General features: G+C 36.9%; 1 protein-coding gene across 6 annotated transcripts in view; it reads right to left on the bottom strand.

Moving 5' to 3' along the window:
* ATG5 (autophagy related 5) overlaps positions 1-19,630 on the bottom strand; it is an 81,772-nt gene that overhangs the window by 28,727 nt on the left and 33,415 nt on the right. For all 6 annotated transcript variants that reach the window (XM_080389859.1, XM_080389863.1, XM_080389862.1 and 3 more), the window contains one exon: positions 19,297-19,391. In XM_080389859.1, coding sequence (XP_080245985.1) covers positions 19,297-19,391 — 95 coding nt within the window. The remainder of the gene's footprint in view (positions 1-19,296; positions 19,392-19,630) is intronic.

Here is a 19,630-nt window from a genome sequence, read left to right as displayed (position 1 = left end):
GTGCAAAGACCCACCCAATTCCCTATTCACCCAGCGGTCCATCTGTCAAATCCATCCAAATCTCCACTTTAGAGACAAGGATGTTGTATGGGACCAGGACAGTGTCAAATGCTTTGTACAGGTCCAGGTAGGTGACATCAGTTGCCCTTCCCTTATCCACCAACACTGTAGACCTGTCATAGCAGGCCACCAGATTTGTCATGCATGATTTGCCCTTAGAGAAACCATGTTGGCTGTCACGAATCACCTCCTTATTTCCCACGTGCCTTGTCACAGTTTGCAGGAGGATCTGCTCCATGATCTTGCTATGCAGAAGTGAGACTGACTGGTCTGTAGTTCCCCAGGTCTTCCTTGTTTTCCCTTTCTAAAAATGGGGGTTATGCTTCTCCTTTTCCAGTGAATGGGAACTTCACCAGACTGCTGTGACTTCTCAAATATCATGGATAGTGGCTTAGCCACTTCATCTGCCAGTTTCCTCAGGATGTGTGGAGGCATCTCAGCAGGTCCCATGGACTTGTGCACCTCCAGGTTCCTTAGATGTTCTCAAACCTGATCACCTTCTAAGGCAGATGGTTCTTCATTCTCCCAGTCACTTTCTTTGCCTTCTGTGACTTTGGTAGTGTGGTTGGAGCACTTCCTAGTGAAGGTGATGGCTATTTTTTTGCCTCAACCAAGTACCTCAGCCTTCTCCATGTCCCTGGTAACCAGGTCTCCTGCTTCCTTCTGGAGAAGTCCCACATTTTCCTTGGTCTTCCTTTTACCACTGATGTACCTACAGAAGCATTTCTTGTTACCCTTGATGTCCCTGGCCAGATGTAATTCTGTCAGGGCTTTTTAGCTTTCCTAACCTGATCCCTGGCTCCTCAGACAATTTCTCTGTATTCCTCCCAAGCTGCCTGTCCTTGCTGCCACCCCTGTAGGCTTCTTTTTCGTGTTTGAGTTTGTCCAGGTGCTCCTTGTTCATCCATGCAGGCCTCCTGGGCCTACATGATCTACAGATGCACTTATTCAAGAAGGTGTCATGGTTTAACCCCAGCCAGTAATTAAGTGCCACACAGCTGCTCGCTCCCTCCCCTCTCACCCCAGGGGGTGGGGAGGAGAATCAGAAAGGAATGTAAAACTCAAGGGTTGGGATAAGAACAGTTTAACAATTAAGATAAAATAAACCCAAAAGAACAATAGTAATAATTAGTTACAATGAAAAGGAGGGAGAAAGGGAGAGGAATGAAATCCAAAAGGAAGGGAGAAAACTAGTGACGCACAATACAACTGCTCACCACCCCTGACTGATGCCTGGCCAATCCTGAGCAGCAATCTGCACCCCCACCAAGCCCCCCGCACCCCCCCCAAGTTTATATCCCAAGCATGACATCCCATGGTGTGGAATATCCTTTTGGCTAATTCAGGTCAGCTGTCCTGGCTGTGTCCCCTCCCAATTTCCTGTGCCCCCCCAGCCCTCCCACCCACAAGGCCTGAGAAACCAAAAAGTCCCCGAACACACTGTTCCCACACCAAATTCAAAGCACAGCACTGCACTAGCCACCAAGAATAAAATTAACTCTACCCCAGCCAAAACCAGGACACAAGGTAATACCCTTCTTTGAGTATCTGTATAAGCAAACCAAGGGTCAGCAAGCATCTGATATTGAAAGGACAGGCAAAGCTTTTCTCCTCGCCTCACGACCTGACCTCTCCTCCAAACTGGGCACCTGAGCCAGAAAACAGAAGTTAAAAACCTCATATTCAACCAATCTAAAAATTTTAATCAAGCTCCGAATTGTTGCTGACAGATTTCTGCTCAGAGCTAACTCCAGAAAGCAGCTGATGTGGCCTGCATTGTGGGTGACTGGGCTCCAGCAAACTACACTTTCATCACATACTATCTTAATTAGAAAAGCAATACAAGCCACTGCTCCTTCCAAATTTAGTTTCCTACCTCTCAAAAAGTGGTTCCTGTCCTACTACAGTAATTAAAATAGAAACAGAATGACACAATTAGCCATCATAAGTGTTTTATCACCTGGTAGAGGTTTTTAGGAAAAACAAAACAAATCACCACCACAACAACCAAGTATAGTAAAAAATTTTGAAAATTAAAAATTAATTTTGAAAGGAAGTTACGATGTGGTCTCTATCACCTACCTACATGAAAAGCCACAAGCAGCAGATTAACCATGAGCACTCAATTGTCATTCACCTCTCTGAAACAGCAAGGCAAGCAGTATTTTCATAAGAGCAGTACGCTACCTCAAAGTAATTCCAGGACAGTACAGTGCAGAACTGTTGACACACAGCTACTTGTTACTTCTTGCCAATAGTCTCCAAAAATGGAAAAATAGTCTTTTTCCAGTTTTTTCACATAAGGACTGATCAGAAGGAGCTGACTAGCTGCTGTAGTCAATCCTCTGTGTCCTCAGGGTAGCAGAATGTGGATACAAACAGTGCTAATGAAATGTCTGAACATTTGAAGAATGATGGGAGGCACAGAGCCAGAAGGATCCATCTCAGACAAATCCACACTTGAGAAGTGAACTCCAGCACATTATATTGAAGAAGTACACATCCAAAACATTAAAAAAAACCCCACACAACACAACCCCCCTGAAATATTGTTATAGCCAAAAAAATTTTCTGTGGAGTTTATTAAAAAAATAAATTATTCACAGAAGTCTAATCACAACTCCCAAGTGCTTGCTATCTGAAGTAGCAGAAGAAGTAAACATCAGAAGGATGCAGGCAAACGTAGTTATCAATCAACTTTTAAGATAAGAATTTCCCAGGTGCATACTGCAGTTTCTCATTATTTATTAATAAATTACAATCATTCCCCTCCGTTATCGTAATTTAATACCAAGAGGGATAAGTCAAAGATACATTTTCTAAGGTCTCCCACATAGCTGCTGACTGCTGCAAAGCAATATCCTCAGCTGCTATCATGAAACAGACAATGAATTCAATTTTTGTGTTTTAAGTGTTGAGCAATACAGATGTGGTAATGTAAATAAAAACCACTGGCCTCCATCAATGTTAAAATGATAAAAGTAACTGCATGTTGTTTACACAAAGATTGCGGTTCACAAGTATAATTCTACAGGCAGAGTACTACCCCAATGTGCTTACACTTCTTCCCTCCCATACAGCAGATGCTTTGTGCATTAAAAAGAGTCAAAAGAAAAGTCCCATCCTACAATCTAGAATGTTTATAGGACTTTTCAAAGCATCTTAGTCATATAGGAGCATAAATCATTTTAGAAAAATCTTCCCATCACCCGTTTTGAAGTGTGGTAGCTAGTAGTATAAGCCCAACTCAATTACAGCTTTCTACTCCAGTATTTACTAGAGCACATGAAGGAATTGCCAACATGAGTGATTGTTTACATAATGTTGTGCTTTGTACAATATTTGTTTAATCAGTCATGTAAAACAGTACTATCTGTAATCAAATGCATAAAGACACACTGCGTAGCTGTTAAGTGACAATTATTTTAAATAATCTACATCAGGCCTACAGCATGTACAGGATCCAGCATTTTTTCCTCCAAAGATTATCATAGCTTCACCAGAACATAGCACTTTTAAATTATTTTATTTTACAGTCTAGCCTCAATGTAGCTGTGAGCTGTTCAAAAGATGCTGGATACATTTGCAGGATACAACAGGTGAGACTCAATCAGTAATTGCTGATGACAGATCGACAAAGGAAATGCCTTCAAGTACATGAGCATGTGAAGACACCTGGCCCAAAATTTACAGTGAATTTTACACTGATCATGTCTACAATTAGCATAGAATAATCAAATTTTTATGAAAGTAAATATTCAACTTTAAATTCACATGTTTTCCAGAAAGTTGGACTTACTGCAACTGAAATTTTCTCATTCTTCTATACTACTACATAGGGCCACAAAACTTGTGCTTTACAGAAAAAAAAAAAATGAAGACTTTACTCCTTTTAAAGAAAGTTTGAACAACAACAGTGACAGTGAAAATAAATTTACACTACAGTGAGTAAAAACAGATTAAAATTACCTATTTGGGTATACTGGCATTGACAGGAGTTATAGGTGAGGGGAAGTTTTAAGAGGGCCTTCAAGGCAGCATAAAGCCTTTACGGGATCAGAGACAAGCTATGTAGTTACACATTGTGCTAGCAATTACAGCTCTTTCTTCCCTATCATCCTGCCAAGAAAAAAAAAAAAAAGGAGTAGTTGTCAGCTTGCCTGGTCCTTTTCAGAATCAACAGAACATCAAACACTGCATGAAATCCACAATTTAATTAGTCAGATGTTTTATACAGGATGCATCTTAAAATGAAAAACATAACTCATGAACTGCTGGGTTTTAATCTGGAAAAATCACAGAGTTACCAGTATTTCCATCTAGAGGAAGGGATTTGGATTTTCTGCCTAAACACTCTGCTGCTACTCTTAACAGTATTCAAACAAATAAATGTTGCCATATATATTGAACTCAGAAAGTAAAAAAAAAAAAATCCTTATACTGCCCACATATACATAAGATAGTTGCCTAAAACTGTAGAACTTGATTCTTCCCTACATACTTCATTTTTTCAGTAACTTGTCAAATTCATAGTCTGCTGTTTTGTAATGAACCACATTACACTAAAAAAACTCTCATTTTGTTTAAACTGATTTAAAGTCAACCAAGAACCTTTAGAATTAGTAAGAGTTTTCATAATGATTTATTTTATGTAAAATACAGAAAAATCACTTCCTGAAAATACAATTATATACATTTTATTAGACATTTACTTAGAAGTACCTTTTCTATATATTTTCTAAGATGTCTTCTGCTTTGTAGAAATATTTTTAACTAAAAAATCTCAATGCACAGTAAGAGTGACTAATCTAAAAGATGACAAATTGCTGTAGTTACAGAACCATCACAATACCATGTCTGTCTGAAAGCAAGAGGCTGTAAAGCCCCCCACTGCTGCTGAAACACAGTCTTTCAAAATGGTATTTCTGGGTGGGTATCTTTGGCTTCTTTTTGCTTAATATTAGACCAGAATCACTGAGTACTTAATTGGGGAAAAGGCACAAGCAATGTTTCTGTGTTTGTTTGGGCGTTTTGTGGGTTTTTTTTTTATTTTTTTTTTTATTATTTAAAATAAAGACTCCACTCACTGGAAACCAGACAGGCAGGTTATAGACTTAGATTAGATGGAAGTGGCAGCTAAGACTGAAAATCAATGATAAACTCAAGGTAAAAAAGAATCAGTGTCAGAATGGGAAAGAACTATTTCTGGGTGTGTAGAAAAAGCAAGTTCTGAGAACCTAGCCTGAACTTGCCCCACCTCTTGTCTCAAGTTCCATGATTTTAATTATGTTATCTACAGTTGCTTCAACTGCTGCATATTTCGATTTTCATTCATAAACTAGTCACATGTTAAAGAGGGGTTACTTGGCTCTTAAGCTTATTTAATATATCCTGATACCTGCACGATAAAGCCAGTAGAAACATTTGACTGGCTTCTGGAAAAAATCACCAATAAATAAAAAAATACCATGTAAGAGTGCTTTTACATATGTAAGCAGCTAACATTAGATAGCCAAAACAAGCCAGCAAGGCAGTCTATGCAACAAATCACATCAGTGGTATAGGAGGGAAAAGAACGTTTGAACACCAGGGAAAATGTTGACTATCATCCAGAAAACAAACAGGTGACTATACAGTAAAGACATCCAAGAGCAGATTTAGTCCAACTCACATTATTCTGATGCCTGCAGGCTGCATAAACTGATGATCATAGATAACAAAATGCTTTGTAAGAAAAATTGTGTACATAGACCTCTAATTCTTTCCCCACCATTCAGTGCTGCTGTTCTGTTTTAGTTAGGATAACCTCAAAACAGTATTTTCAAAACGTGCTACAAAATAACATACTTACACACTCTAAGGCTAGAAATTTGAGTTATAGCATAACTTGAAATCCATTATTTAAATGCTAAAACACAACATCAAGGTGACTTAATTTTCACTACTGCAGTGTACCTACGCACCAAACACTACAACTACGCTCCAGCAAGTTAGCTGCAAACCTACAGATTTTTTTTAAAATTATGCAAGATAATCCATGTTTGTTACTTACAAATAAACTTATTTTGTATCCACTTCCCAAATAATTCAATAAAAGGTCATTTATTCATTTCAACACAAATGACAAGGCTTTTCTCAATAAGCTGCCATTACTCAAAGAGCAGATTGAGAAGCAGAAGGAAAAAACCAGATTCTTCTGATACAAAACATATTTAAAGCAAAACACTGTTTGATTCTTACATCTTCAATATATATTTGGAAAAAAAAGTAAGGAAAGAATGTTTCTTTCCACTTCACATCATCTGACAGCAAACAAGACTCAACAATGGCTACTATGCTAAATGGAATGATAACACATTTATTATGATCCGAAGACAACACTTTTTGACTTTGGCTTTTAAAAATCTCAGTGCAAGATACGGAAGTCTTATAGCCCAAAATACATCTATTAAAACAACTCCAAGCAAGTGGAAATGCAAGATCATTTAAATGAAAATTCTGATAAAATGGATCACTAGAGCAGAGGGAGACTTCCCCATGGACGCTGAAATTATTGCTACAGATTTCCAAAGGAGGAAAATAATTCCATTCACCATGTATCTTTGTTAAATTATACAACTGGGTTTTACCAAGATGAATGTGAGAAAGCCAAACATGAAATACATACATTACATTCAGTAGTGCCCTCAGACAAGTGAAATTACAATACGAGAGAGAATACAATGTTAATACAGTGACCAACTAAAAAAATCTGACATAACAATCTACTTAAATGACTCTAAAGTATCCCTGGATCACTTTTTCTTATTAGTCCAGTATTTTTTCTCTGCTGCAAAGAACTGTAATCACTGTCCTTAAAAATCACTGTATTACTCAACACAGACACGATCCAAGTTGTAGTTATAAAATTCAATTCATAGGTTTTGTTGTAACAGCAAAGCCAACTTCTAGAAAAATAGAAATTTAAATAAGTTGCTCAGAATATTCATATTGCTTTATTGAAACTTACCTGAATTTCTATGTTAAAAATATTAATTACCCCCCTCTACTTCCTTATGTGATTATTTTACTTCAACATATCAAATTCAGTGCTAAGCATCCGCAAACTAGGGGGAAGAAAAAAAGAAAAAAGTGGACTGAATTCATAATTCTGTTATTAAACCTTTTAAACAGACTTATCTCTGTTCCTTCCAAAGATTCAGTAGGAGGTCTTAAGCTGCTAGAAGGCACGGAGTTTCAAGAAAAGCTGTTCCCTCAGTTTTTATGCCCACAGGTTTACAAAGAAACAATTTTAGTGTGAAAACCAACCGAAACTTCCAGAGAAAGATGGGGCTGAAGTTTACATCTTTATTTTTGGCTTAGTATGTGAGAAGGACACAAGGTAACTATATCTTAATTATTCCAAAACCCAAGACTCTGCAACACTCAACTAATGCTTCAAGGGTCTGATTGCAAATAGCTGCTTTCTGGTAACAGGGAGGAAAGTCAAATGCTGCTAATATTTATTCTGCTGGAATACTAAACTAGGGTATTCCTACAAGCTTGTCCCACTTAAAAAAAACACCGTAAACCAGCTTATTTCTACTCAAAGCATAATTCACAGCCACAGTGCAAGGCTGTCTCTGCCACTCTAGAGCACAGCATTTCATATTATGCAGAACTTTCCAGTGACAAAATGAGAGGTTACCTACCTCTCATGAGAGGTTACAAAATGAAAGGAAACGTGATGGTCAACCATGATCAAAATGAAGCACACTAAAATACCTCTTTATTTTTACCTATTTTTTAAAAAGAACATGGTCCCCATATTTTAAATAATTCCCTTAGAAGCACTGGTTACACTGTTGCCAGCACATATAATTTATCCTTGCCAATTTCTTTGCTAGAAGGACCACACCATTCTCTCTGAAAGCATACTACTGCACTGGACTAAATCTCTGAACAGTAGACCTCACAAACTGACTACTGATTTTACTTTTATTTTTATACCTTTACAGAGACTCAGCTAAAAGTCAGTAACCGCTCTCCCTCCATTACCCTCAGCCAGCCTTCATATGAAATATTAGAACAGCAGGTTGTTATGAGACATTCACAGAGCTCCAGTAAAACAAACTAAAAGAAAGTTACCGTTTCTCCTCTGCATTTCAAGCAACATCCCCTCCCAAGTGACTGTATGAAGGACAACTAGCTTAAGTTAAACTTAGTAAGAAATACATATGTATGCTGAAAGAAGCTTCAAAGAACTCTCCCTCAATTATTTATTCAAACCCCATAAACTTCATCTCTTCCATAAGGCAGCAAGTTCACCCTTGATGGTCAGCTCCGCAAGCTAAAGTAGACATATACACACACACATAAAAGGAAATTATTTCCGTTTACTCATTTGAAATCTGTCACCTTTCAAATTTCATCACTATTTTTCGAGCTTCTATTATGAGAAGCATAAAACCTGATATGATTTGTCTTTATCCTGTAATCATTGATTGCTCCCCTCTCTTCCTTCAAATCTTCCAAGCTATAGAGGGCTTCTCCTAGACACCCCATTGCTTTACTGCACACCTTCGATGATTTTTCTATTCCAATTACTCTCCAAGTTATTATGACTGGAACAATGTTCCAAGAAAATTAAAAGACTATTTCTAGTATTTCTTTAATTAGACCCTGAACTCCATCTAATAGATGCTCTAGTTATGATTTTGTGTGCTTTGAACAAGGCTGCCACTGCTTTTGTGAGCATTCGGAACTTTGAACTGCCAACCTGCAATGTCACGCCACTGTTCAGACAATACGGTACATGACAAAATGGAACTAATTACATTTTTTTGAATAAAAACAAAGTAATGGGTTTATGTGTCTAATATGTAACTAAAAAACATTAAACAAAAAGGAGGTGTATAAATTTACGCTCAACACACCCATCCGGAATTACCAGAAAAATAGACTCGCTGACAGGACGCAGGTTGTAGGTTGCAGGACTAGCTGCAAAGTCAACATACAGAATAAATCAAATCACTTGTTTTTCCCACAACACATTTTAAATTGCTAATAAATTAAGTATTTGCAGTGGCTGTAAAAGTTACAATATATGCCTGATTATAACCTCTAGGAAAAAGTGCATGCTTTCATTTTTTCTTGAGTTTGTACCAGGATTTCTGTAGTTATGTGGTAAGAAGGAAGCACTGGTTTCCTCATGAAGTTAGAAGTCTTTATGATGATGATGAACAGTAACTTTGCACTCCCTAATATTTAAAAGGCATGCAACAACAACAAAAGGATGAAAACCAGGCTACACTTCATATATTTAATTCACACTAACTGCAGTCATATAAAGTAGTAGTGCAGAAGTGTATCGCTAGGTTGAAGCTTAACATAATTCTATGAATACCTACACATATGCTTTAATATGGTCATGACAAATGTGTATTTGGATACATGAAATAACATGAAAGGGTAAGATATGAAAATAACATACTATTAAAAACCATGCATAACATGCAGGACGTACAAACTTATTCAGTGGATCATTCTTCTCACATAGGAGTGTGCAACCAATTTAACTCAATTTGATTTTCTTACACTGCTGAACTCCCTGTACTCTGAATTCAAAGGTTATCTAGGAGAACCTTCAGATTTATAAGTGTGGACACCGAGACCCTTATGAGATGTTCAGAGATTGTAATCTCTTCCACCTGAAGCGAATCTGTCTCTTCTATAAAAAGTTCTTATTGTAGAACTTCAGTCCCACTGAGTGCACTTGAGTCTACTGTGTGTAAGAGTGGTTGCAGACTTGTTAAATTAAGAAAGGCCAGAACACATCCACATCCCTTTAAAAGTATTTTCATACTGTTTGAGCAATTCTGTAACTGGTGGGTAAATTCCATTGCTGTTGGAGAATATGGATCATTTATTAATAACTCTTCTTTGAAATGTGTTTTATATGAACAGAAAATTTTTCTGCAAGCTGCCAGACAAACCATCCATGGAAGGACTGAGTTTACTCTTTCTTCAGTTCTCAACCATGATTTTCTTAGTTCTTCAAGGTTTCTTTGAGAAACATTGATCAGATGATAGGTTGAGAATGTACTTCAACTTTTTGTTAAACACTATCCTTAAAAAGCCCATTACGCTGTGACTCCAAGCAATATTCCTTACAAAGCATGATCATTTGACAAGGCGCTTCAGATCCATTCCACAAATGAAGGCTGAAGAACCAAAGCCACACGATTTTTGGTTTCCATAACATGAGGAAAATTAACAAATGTGTGAAGAATCTCACTAAGTCTGCAAAGACAGCCACCAATATTGCTAGAGTCAAAGGAGACTGAGCCTTAATCAATACTTGCTTGTATCCTGACCAAGTTTGGTAAGATTCTTAACGGAATATGTGGTTAAAAAGAGCTGCGTTCAAGTGGCCAGTGCTCTGCATTTTTTTGCCAAACAGATGAAGAACTCTCCTAAAGGACTCTCCCCAGTCGATGTCAAACAACAAAGGCCACAATACACCAAAAACATGCAGCGAAGTTCAGTCTGGGCTGCATGCAGTTACGGACAAGACTGGCAACACAGCACCTTGAACATTCAACCTGGGAAAACCCTAAGTATTTAGGACTGTGCAGAACATGTTATTGTTTCTTACATGTAGTGATATAAGAAGGATCATCAACTGTAAGTCCTTGTACAGTCCACCCCTTTCGGTTTAAAGAACTGCTTGGAGCTTTAATAACAGCTAATAGTAACATAAAGACACTAAGAACAGACTTGTTTCTTTTTCTATTTCCATAGAGGGAAAAAAAAAATCTCTTACAAAAGAGGAAGGAGAGAGAAATCAAGATCTAAGCTGCCTAAGCAAATGAAAAACACTGAAAACCTTTCACCTGCAATTACATAGCAGATACACCCAACTAAGTGACCTTTGCCAGAAAGGGTTAAAAACCTCTAGCACTAACAGAGTTCATGCTGTAATCCAAAATACAATGCAGGTACCTTACCTAGAAGCAGCAATTTTGCTTTGCAACCACCTAAAAGCTCAAACTGTTTATCTAAATAGGCATTTTATTGGATGCTATCTGCACTACACCATTTCTGACAGGGAAAGAGTACATCTATAATAATATGAAAGCTACCTAGTGTCAGTGTTGCAAGGAAAAGGGAGCAAAGGTTTGAAAAGGTGGTGATGATCCAGCTGCTTTACAAGAAAGGTCTAAGAAACAAAGGTCGATTTCTTGGCACTGAAATCAAGAGGCAGAACGTACCAAAAATCAAAGATTTTTAGGACAGCCTGGAACAAACATTATCCAAAATAAATGTCCTGTTATACCTTGTGGATCATTTTAGCAAGACTGTATGTTGCCAGATGTTCCATATCAAAAGTTGCACAAGTACCACTCACAACCACTTTCATGTCAAAACGCCTAACAAGCATGGCTGAACCACATTATCTGTAGCCTGGTCTTCCAAATGATCCATTAAAATTGCTTGTGCAGGGAAAGCAGCCCTATCTGAACAACCAAATTTGCATTATTTAACCTCAGGTGAATTCTACAGATCCTAGAAGCAAAAGAAAGTCACTCAAGAGTGGTAACACACAGGATGGACATAAGCCAGCAACAGTCATAAGCCCAGAAATAACACAGCCTAAATACAAGGAACAGTTTCAGGAGACAGTTTTGTTGACCAGTGAAAAGACAAAAGACATTTACAATACAAGCATGGCCTTCAAGTATTAAATTTCCTTCCCAGGAAAGGATTCATATTTCCAATTGGTAAAATATCAAGGTATCTGATGAGTCAGTGACAACTAATGTATAGTACTTTTCACAGCCACAGTCTTATGTGCATATGCAGACCTAAGCCTCACATAAAAGTAAGCAGTTGAGTACTACCTGTGAAGCAAACAACTTTAGAAATAGATTTACATCCACAAAAGCAAACATTACATTCTTTGCTTAAGAGCAATGAATAGCACAATATTCCATACAACACTTTCAATCTGCTTAAAAGGATTAAACCCGATAATTTTCCTTAGCTTTTCTTACAATAGTGATTAACTAGAATAAACTCCCATAGTCAAGGATATAAAAATTTCAGAAATCTATGTTTGTTAATCCATAATGTATTCCTAGGGTATGGTGCATATACCACTTCCTTGTAAGTTTGTTACATTCCACACCTCCCTCTGTACAGTTTTCTTTCAGTCTTCTGGAAAGCACAAATAAAAGTCTTGGTACTTCCCAGAAAACAGAACACTTCCCGTATTTTCTAATCCTCAATTCTGTGCAGAAGTCAACCTGCTTTATTTATCTCTTTTACTTAAAAGAAAAATAAGATCACATACTGATATTGACAAATCAAAACGGGTACTGTTGTGATTTTCATCTATGCAGAGTTAACTTTTTGCACCATCATCATAGGCTAGGCTTTGTTCTAGTTTAATTCTTAAATTCCTAAGCAATAGGCACTGCATATGCTGCACGGCCACAGAAATAACCCTCAAGGATGAACTTTCTTCATCTCTCTGAAGAAGAAAAAATTCCCTATCTGCTTTTCCCCTTTTTCTGTATGCAAAGCAGTTCACCAGCTGGGTTTTGGTTTGGTTTTTGGATTTGTTTTTTTTTGTTGGCACTTTTTTGTTGGTTTTGACTATTTTTTCCTATTACATCAGAGTACAAAAGACAATCTCGGAGGAATACAGCTCCAAATCACAAGTTTCAGCCAGAAAAAATCCCTCTTCCTACAAAATGACAACCTGACCACATAATGAGGAATGTGGTGAAAGTGGCAAATCAGTTTATATTGACTAAACCGAGTGAAAGCGAGAAGTAAAATAATCAGCTTTAATGATCCAAAGGCAGGCAGCAATATACTAAAGAGCACTGCATTTCAATTACAAGATCTAACAGTAACTCTACACAGACCTAATTCAACTGAGTTACTGCTTCATTCATTGTCTTCATCCCAGCCTCTCAACATATTCACCTACCCTTAAGAATTAACACTCAAGGTTGAGGGGAAAGGTGCAATTTTTTTTTAGAGCTGCAAGAATTCAAACTTCATGATTTAAGTTCAAATTTGCACCATGAACATTTACATGAACTTACTACTATCCAAGTTCATTACTGTAAAACAACTCAGTGAAGAGATGACAAATTGAATTTTATACAAAAACAATTTACTAAAAAAAGTAACTACCAATTTGTGATTAGGGAGTTTAAGACATCTAGTAAGACTAAGCTACTTTCAAGATAGGAACAGACAAATATTTTTTTTCCCCAAGAGGTGTTCATTATTTCATCGTAACTCAAAATGTATTTTGACTTACCTTTTGCCAATAAAAAAAAATCTATATAACTGTTTACACAAAGTTGATTTATTAACTACTGAAATGCTACTAGTGTTTGATACACAGATTCCTCTAAAATCTGAGTATCTGATAAGATAAAGGATTTAAAAAAATACTACCCAGTTTTCCCCATTAAGCAGAATCCTGTATATTCCTAAATTGTTTTAAACCAGTTATGTTGTAATTCAGAACCTCAAACAAGCTATTTTTCATACAAGCAGCCCTACTTTCCTCTTTGTATACAAGTAATATACAAGTTAAACTCCTTTTAACCACATATTCAGTTAAGAATCTTACCGAACTTGGTCAGGATACAAGCAAGTATTGATTAAGGCTCAGTCTGCTTTGGCTCTAGCAATATTAATGGCTGTCTCGGAGACTTGTTATAGACAAGTTTGTATACAATTATCTACATTCAGTGCAGAAGGATTAATACAGCTCCCATTGCCAAGTCTGAGCTAGCTTTAAATTATCCAGCTTGGTAAAAGTTCAACCACGGCTCGGAGAACCTACCCAAATCAAGGTTTTATAGCCCTAACACTGCTGCGCCTCCTTCGCTGAGCACCATGCAACTTTTATAATAGCTTTGAACTAGGCAGATTGACAGTTTTACAGGTAACCTGGGCATATATATGTAAACTTTAGTTGTCTCTGATAACAAATACTGTTGATAATCTCAGAATTTTTCTTTTAAACTCTGACTGACAGCCCCTATCCTGTACTGAGATTCTTAAAGGTACAAGGCTGATCTCGCACATGGGTTCCCTGAAGTCTTCTTTTAAAAGAACTGCATGGACATTCCTTAAAACAAAACATGTAAAAACCAGTAATCTTTAACAGCATTAGCCTGAGCTAGCCCATTTCACTTTGCACCAGGAAAGCTCACACAATTATGGAGCCTCAACTGTGGTGACAGTGACCTTCAACTCAAGGTGACAACTTGGCAATTTGCTGTTACTTTCAGCACAGAACTAAGCAATCAGGTTCATGGCAGCTTAAGGTTCACGCTGCCCATGTGCAATACTTGATAAAAGGGTTTGGTCCCATCCCCCCCGCCAATAACAGGGCACTAGGAAAAATACATGCCTACAAAAGCTTTTAAACTGTCTCATGCACAGAGCTTTGATTTTGAAGCAATTTAAAACTGGTGAAAGTATGCTAATGTTTCTTTAGTGCTGAACCATCAGCTATTAGATGTGTGCTCAACTGATGAAGATGCTTTTTTTTTTTCCAGCACAGAAATTCAGCTGAACACAGCTCCGTTACACAAATCAACCATCATTTCCCATTATCTTCCTATTCACATAAACTTCTCTTTGAAAAAGGTTGATCTATTTTCAGCAGGTCCTTTATGAAAACGTCATTTTTAATAAGTAAAACAAGAAGTTAAATAAGTTATTACACACAGGTCTATTAAAGAGTATTTTGCACTAGCCAACAGGACACTGAAACTTGCTGTGTTGTGTTGCCCTCTTCAGGTCAACAGCACTTATATTTTCTAGTTTTTTTGCTTGACGAGTCATTGTGTTTGAACTTCTTTCATAATTTTCAGATTTGCTGTTTCAAGTAGCAGCTAACTTTACCTCTATCTTACCAGTGCTTCAAGTATTTTTTAATCTAAAATCCCACAGCAATGAACTTTGGTTTTGGCCTCCAGGTCTCCTTAACTTTAATACTGATCTTGAGGATTATCAAAATATCAGCTAGTGTTTGAAAAGATGACTAAAAAACAAACTTCAACATTGGTAAGCAAGCCTCATGACAAGAGACTTAAAGAGCTTAACTGATTCAGCTTACCAAAGAAAACTGAAGCTGCTGAAGTCAGTCTGTATGTGAACTTGGAGACTAGAAAGTCAGATGACTTTAAAGTGGTGTAAGGCAAAACAAAATCTAGAAATGAAGTCAGACAAATTCAGCCTTGAAACGTAGTGGAGGCTTTTCACCCAAAACAACAAAAGATTTTAATAACCGACTAGCATAAAAGGATGGATTCATTATTACTTGAAAACTTTAAAGATGGATCCAGCATCTTTCCAAACAATCCATTCTGTTCAGGTTTTGAGTAGCTGTTACAACATGGTCCAAATTATGATGCTGATTTGCATACCTGTAATCAGTTTTGGAATTGATCATCTGAGTTCTGCCAATTAATGTGGAAATACTAATAAAACAGTCTTCCATTGCTTGGGAAAGGGCCATGCTTGGGCTTCTGATTCATTCATTGAGCCAGATATTAATTCATTTCCCCCTCCCACCTTGCTATTTTTAGACGACAGGTCATGGTAGACATTTAAATCTATGTAGACATCTCAGTAGCGCAACTTTCACAGTAAGAGCCAAGTACTGAATTCAACTGATGTATTAAGTATGGAGAATTTCACTCATGTAACTAAGGCAGATGTACAGTCACAAATTGTTACGATGTTTGATTTAATCACATCTTAAGGGACTTACAATAGGAAAAAAACAGTTCAAAGCTAAGGCCTACTATGTAAGTAAGCAATAAAATTAATAACCTAATCAAAATCCTAATAAAACAGAGGCAAATGAAATATTCTTTCAAATACCATGGCACGTCCCAGTACCAAATAAAGGAACAAGCTAACAAACAATCCCAGATCATTCCCTTTTGGGCTGGCAAACACACAACCACCAGCTTGCCTTAAGCCAAGCGTGACTCCAGAAAAAGCTCAGAACTTGTCATGAAGTTTTCATGCCTTTTCTTGCACATATTTCCGCAATTTTATTCTCAAGAATGAAATGTTATTTACAGCTTTTAAGTCCTATATACTTAGAGGGAAGACTCAGAGGAAAGGAGGGAGCAAACGGGTAAGCATGACATCAGGAGAGAACATGATAGCAAACCTCGGGGACGAGTGCAAACTGCAACAGCTGAGACTCAGTGCAGACCCACCTGCAGCGTAAGAGAGCAGCTCACTGGGGTAGTCTCTATCAGCACATAGAAACTCCTCTCCAGTGCCCAACTAACATGTCCTGTTCACAGTGCCTGGAGCTAAAGACTGATGAAAACTTAATGCCATCTATCAGCCATGTACTCTTGTTCAACTAGAAAGTGCAAAGCCAGCTGGTCTTACAAACACGGGGAAAAATTCCAAGCCAAACTCTAGTACTCTACAAGAAAAGCGGCACTCTTAAATGCGTAATATACTCAAAACATTACTATTTTCTCTAGTGAGAAAAGTGAAAAAAGTACACTGTTCAACAGTACTATTAGACAAAAACATTTTGATGCAACTGTCAACTGAAGACACAGGCACTTACATCTCTGAAGTGATGAAGTGGGGCACTTTTTTTTTGACACAAGTAAAAGTGTCACAAAATTATAATCACTATTTTAAGCCGTTTCCGGTAGAAAAAGTTTCCACCTATGTCAAAGGTCTGTGTGGTGTAAATTCATACAACATAATCTAGACTATGGCAATTGGTAATGTAATCTCCAAGATCTTAGCTAACTTCTAAAACACTCAGTCTTTTTCTTCATCTTCTACAACAGATGCCATGATTCTGGTCCAATCTTAGCTACTGCACTTAGAAGAGGTGCTGGACAAGGGCTTTTAAAATTACCTGTGGTTAGTTTAGTTCTGACTTACCCAAGATGACGTTCATATTTTTGCCATCTTTCTCCCCCACACACCATCAGATTTGGATACCACATGAGGTATGATTCATATTATTCTTTAGAAATGTATTTTAATAGACAAGCTTTACAACTGAAAGAGCCTTTTAGTTTTGAAAATACTAGGCCTTCAGCAAAAAGCATGTCAGATCACTTTATTGCATGCACTTTTTCCTATAGTAACTTTTCCCAGTCATATTTAATCATTGCTAAGACAGACTTTTCTTAGTTGGTATCATAACCTAGTACATTCCTTTGAAGGAAAAGGAATTCATCCACCTCATACTGCCAAAACACAATCTAGACAGCTCCCTTCACAGAATTTCCTTCTAATAATTTTGGGGTAATGGAAGGTATGGAGACTAAGAGGAGGAACTCACTCTCTCCAGTGAAGGCAATGCCTAGTGATTTCCTGCCATCCACCTGTATATCCTTAAGTATCTACAAAAGCACTACGTGAAAACACATAGGGAATAAACATCCACTGTAATACATACCCAGGCTAAACTAGCATTTATGGAGGGACATGCAAGCAACCAATGAGAACACAAAGCCGACTTCTATCAGCACTGATAGAAATTAAGTGCAATTGGGGTGGGAGTTACATACATCTGAAGAATACTTTTCAATCAGTTATTTCAGCATATGCAAGTCTGTCACTAAACACTGCATAATTATGTTAAAACTACAGAAATTAACTCCTTGGAATCAAATTATCATCTCACTCTTCCTAACACTTTTCTGAAAATTCCTTTAAATACAGAGATTTTTAATGATGAGCAGTAATCAGTACACAAACCAACAAACCAAACAAAAAAGCTGGAAAACACTTGCATCCACTTTTTAAAACAAGAGGAACATTACAGAAAATATTCAGAAATATTAAGAGCAGTATTACTGAAAATAACATACACCAACCTTCTCAAAGGCTGTCTCAGCATCATCTTTATTTGTATTTGGTCTTCTATTCTTAGATATTTTGGGTTTAAACTACAGCAAGTAAGGGTTGCTAATTAAAAAGATAATGAAAATCAATGTAAGTACTACTGGCTAAAGGGATAGATATTACCAAATAATATTTTTTTTTTTTTTAAAAAAAGCTTTACTAGCATGAAATCATGTGATATCACGGAAAATCTCCCTCATGGTTTTAAGGTCTGTACCTTATTCAAACAGCAAAACCTCAATTTTGCAAACCCATTTATGTGATTTCTATGAAGACACTTAAAAAAAAAACACCTACCAGAGAACAGACAAACAACTTAGTTACTAAACAAAAAGCTGTGAACTACTTTTCCTGATACATATTTTTGATACTTATACAAACCTTACCATCTGCTATGTTCTCCGACAAAATAACTGACTTCCGTTCTCAATCTAAGGTTTCACTATGATGGTGCCTTATATCTAACATTAAAAGTTACTTCAGTCCCATTGCAAGATTGTATAGGTTTGTATTGTCATTAAAACCTGTTACAAAGTAGTATCAGACTACTCAGTACTACAAATAAAGTAATTTGATAGTTACAGGTATAGAATGTGAATGCAAATAGGTGAAAATGTCTCAAAGATGAAACAAAGCAGACTAATTTACAGAGGCGACAAGAGTTCTGTATAAACTTTTAACAACACAATTCCAAACTTCATTGTGACCTTAATGTTATAAAAACTAAGAGGACATTAAAAAAATTGTAATGATTTCAAGGAATACGTCTTCAAATAAACTGCTGATAAAAAAAAAGAACACTAGCATATTAAACCAGAAAAAAAGTCAAAGCTAGTTTTGGATTGTAAAGTATACAATTAGAAGACAAAGGTAAGAACTAGATGCAAGACCTATGCCACTACTTTCATCTTGTAATGCCAACAAGAAGTCTACGCTGTGGATGAGAGAAAAGTATTCCTCCTGAAATGTTTGACAAACTTTCCAGAGGACATTTCACATCCAAACCAGTTTTCATAGCTAGCAGTTATTTTTAATGACAGAATTAGCTTTTTTTTAAAAAAGCCCAAACATAATCTATACCAGCCTTAGCACATTCTCAAGTATGACAGACTTACAACATAATGAATGGTAACTACCTATTAGAATACATACAATCTATTTTGTCTAATTTATACAATTCAAGGGTCCAGCAAAGATGAGCATACAAAGTTTTACCATGTTAGAAAAGGGAATCTATTTTCAGAGTTATACATTATGATATGACACCTCAGTGGAAGATTTGGTTAAAAGTGGTTTTATTTCATTGTCTCCTACCTGATAAATTCTAAATGGGATGTATCGAAATCCACTATCTTCTGGAGGATACTCCATGAGTTTTCGATTTATTGCCCAAAACTGCTCAAATTTATCTGTGAAGGTAAAATTATATTTTGTTAATATTAATAACACTTTTTTTCAGCTAAAAGAGGTAAATGAGACACGATTGGAACAACATGCAAACTTCTCTTACAGAAGTTTGATCTGTACGAATATTTTTCCCACATTCCTCTTCCCTATTTAGCCTGAAGCCAAAGGTAAGTCATCTGCATCCTCCTATGAAAACAGTGATGGGGCAACTTAGCGAACTGAAAGAGAAAGCAACTCGAAT

The sequence above is a fragment of the Falco punctatus genome, assembly GCF_963210335.1.
Source record: "Falco punctatus genome assembly, chromosome: 5".
Taxonomy (NCBI): domain Eukaryota; kingdom Metazoa; phylum Chordata; class Aves; order Falconiformes; family Falconidae; genus Falco; species Falco punctatus.
Note: the sequence above shows the minus strand (reverse complement) of the source record. Positions and strands in the feature narration are given on the sequence as shown.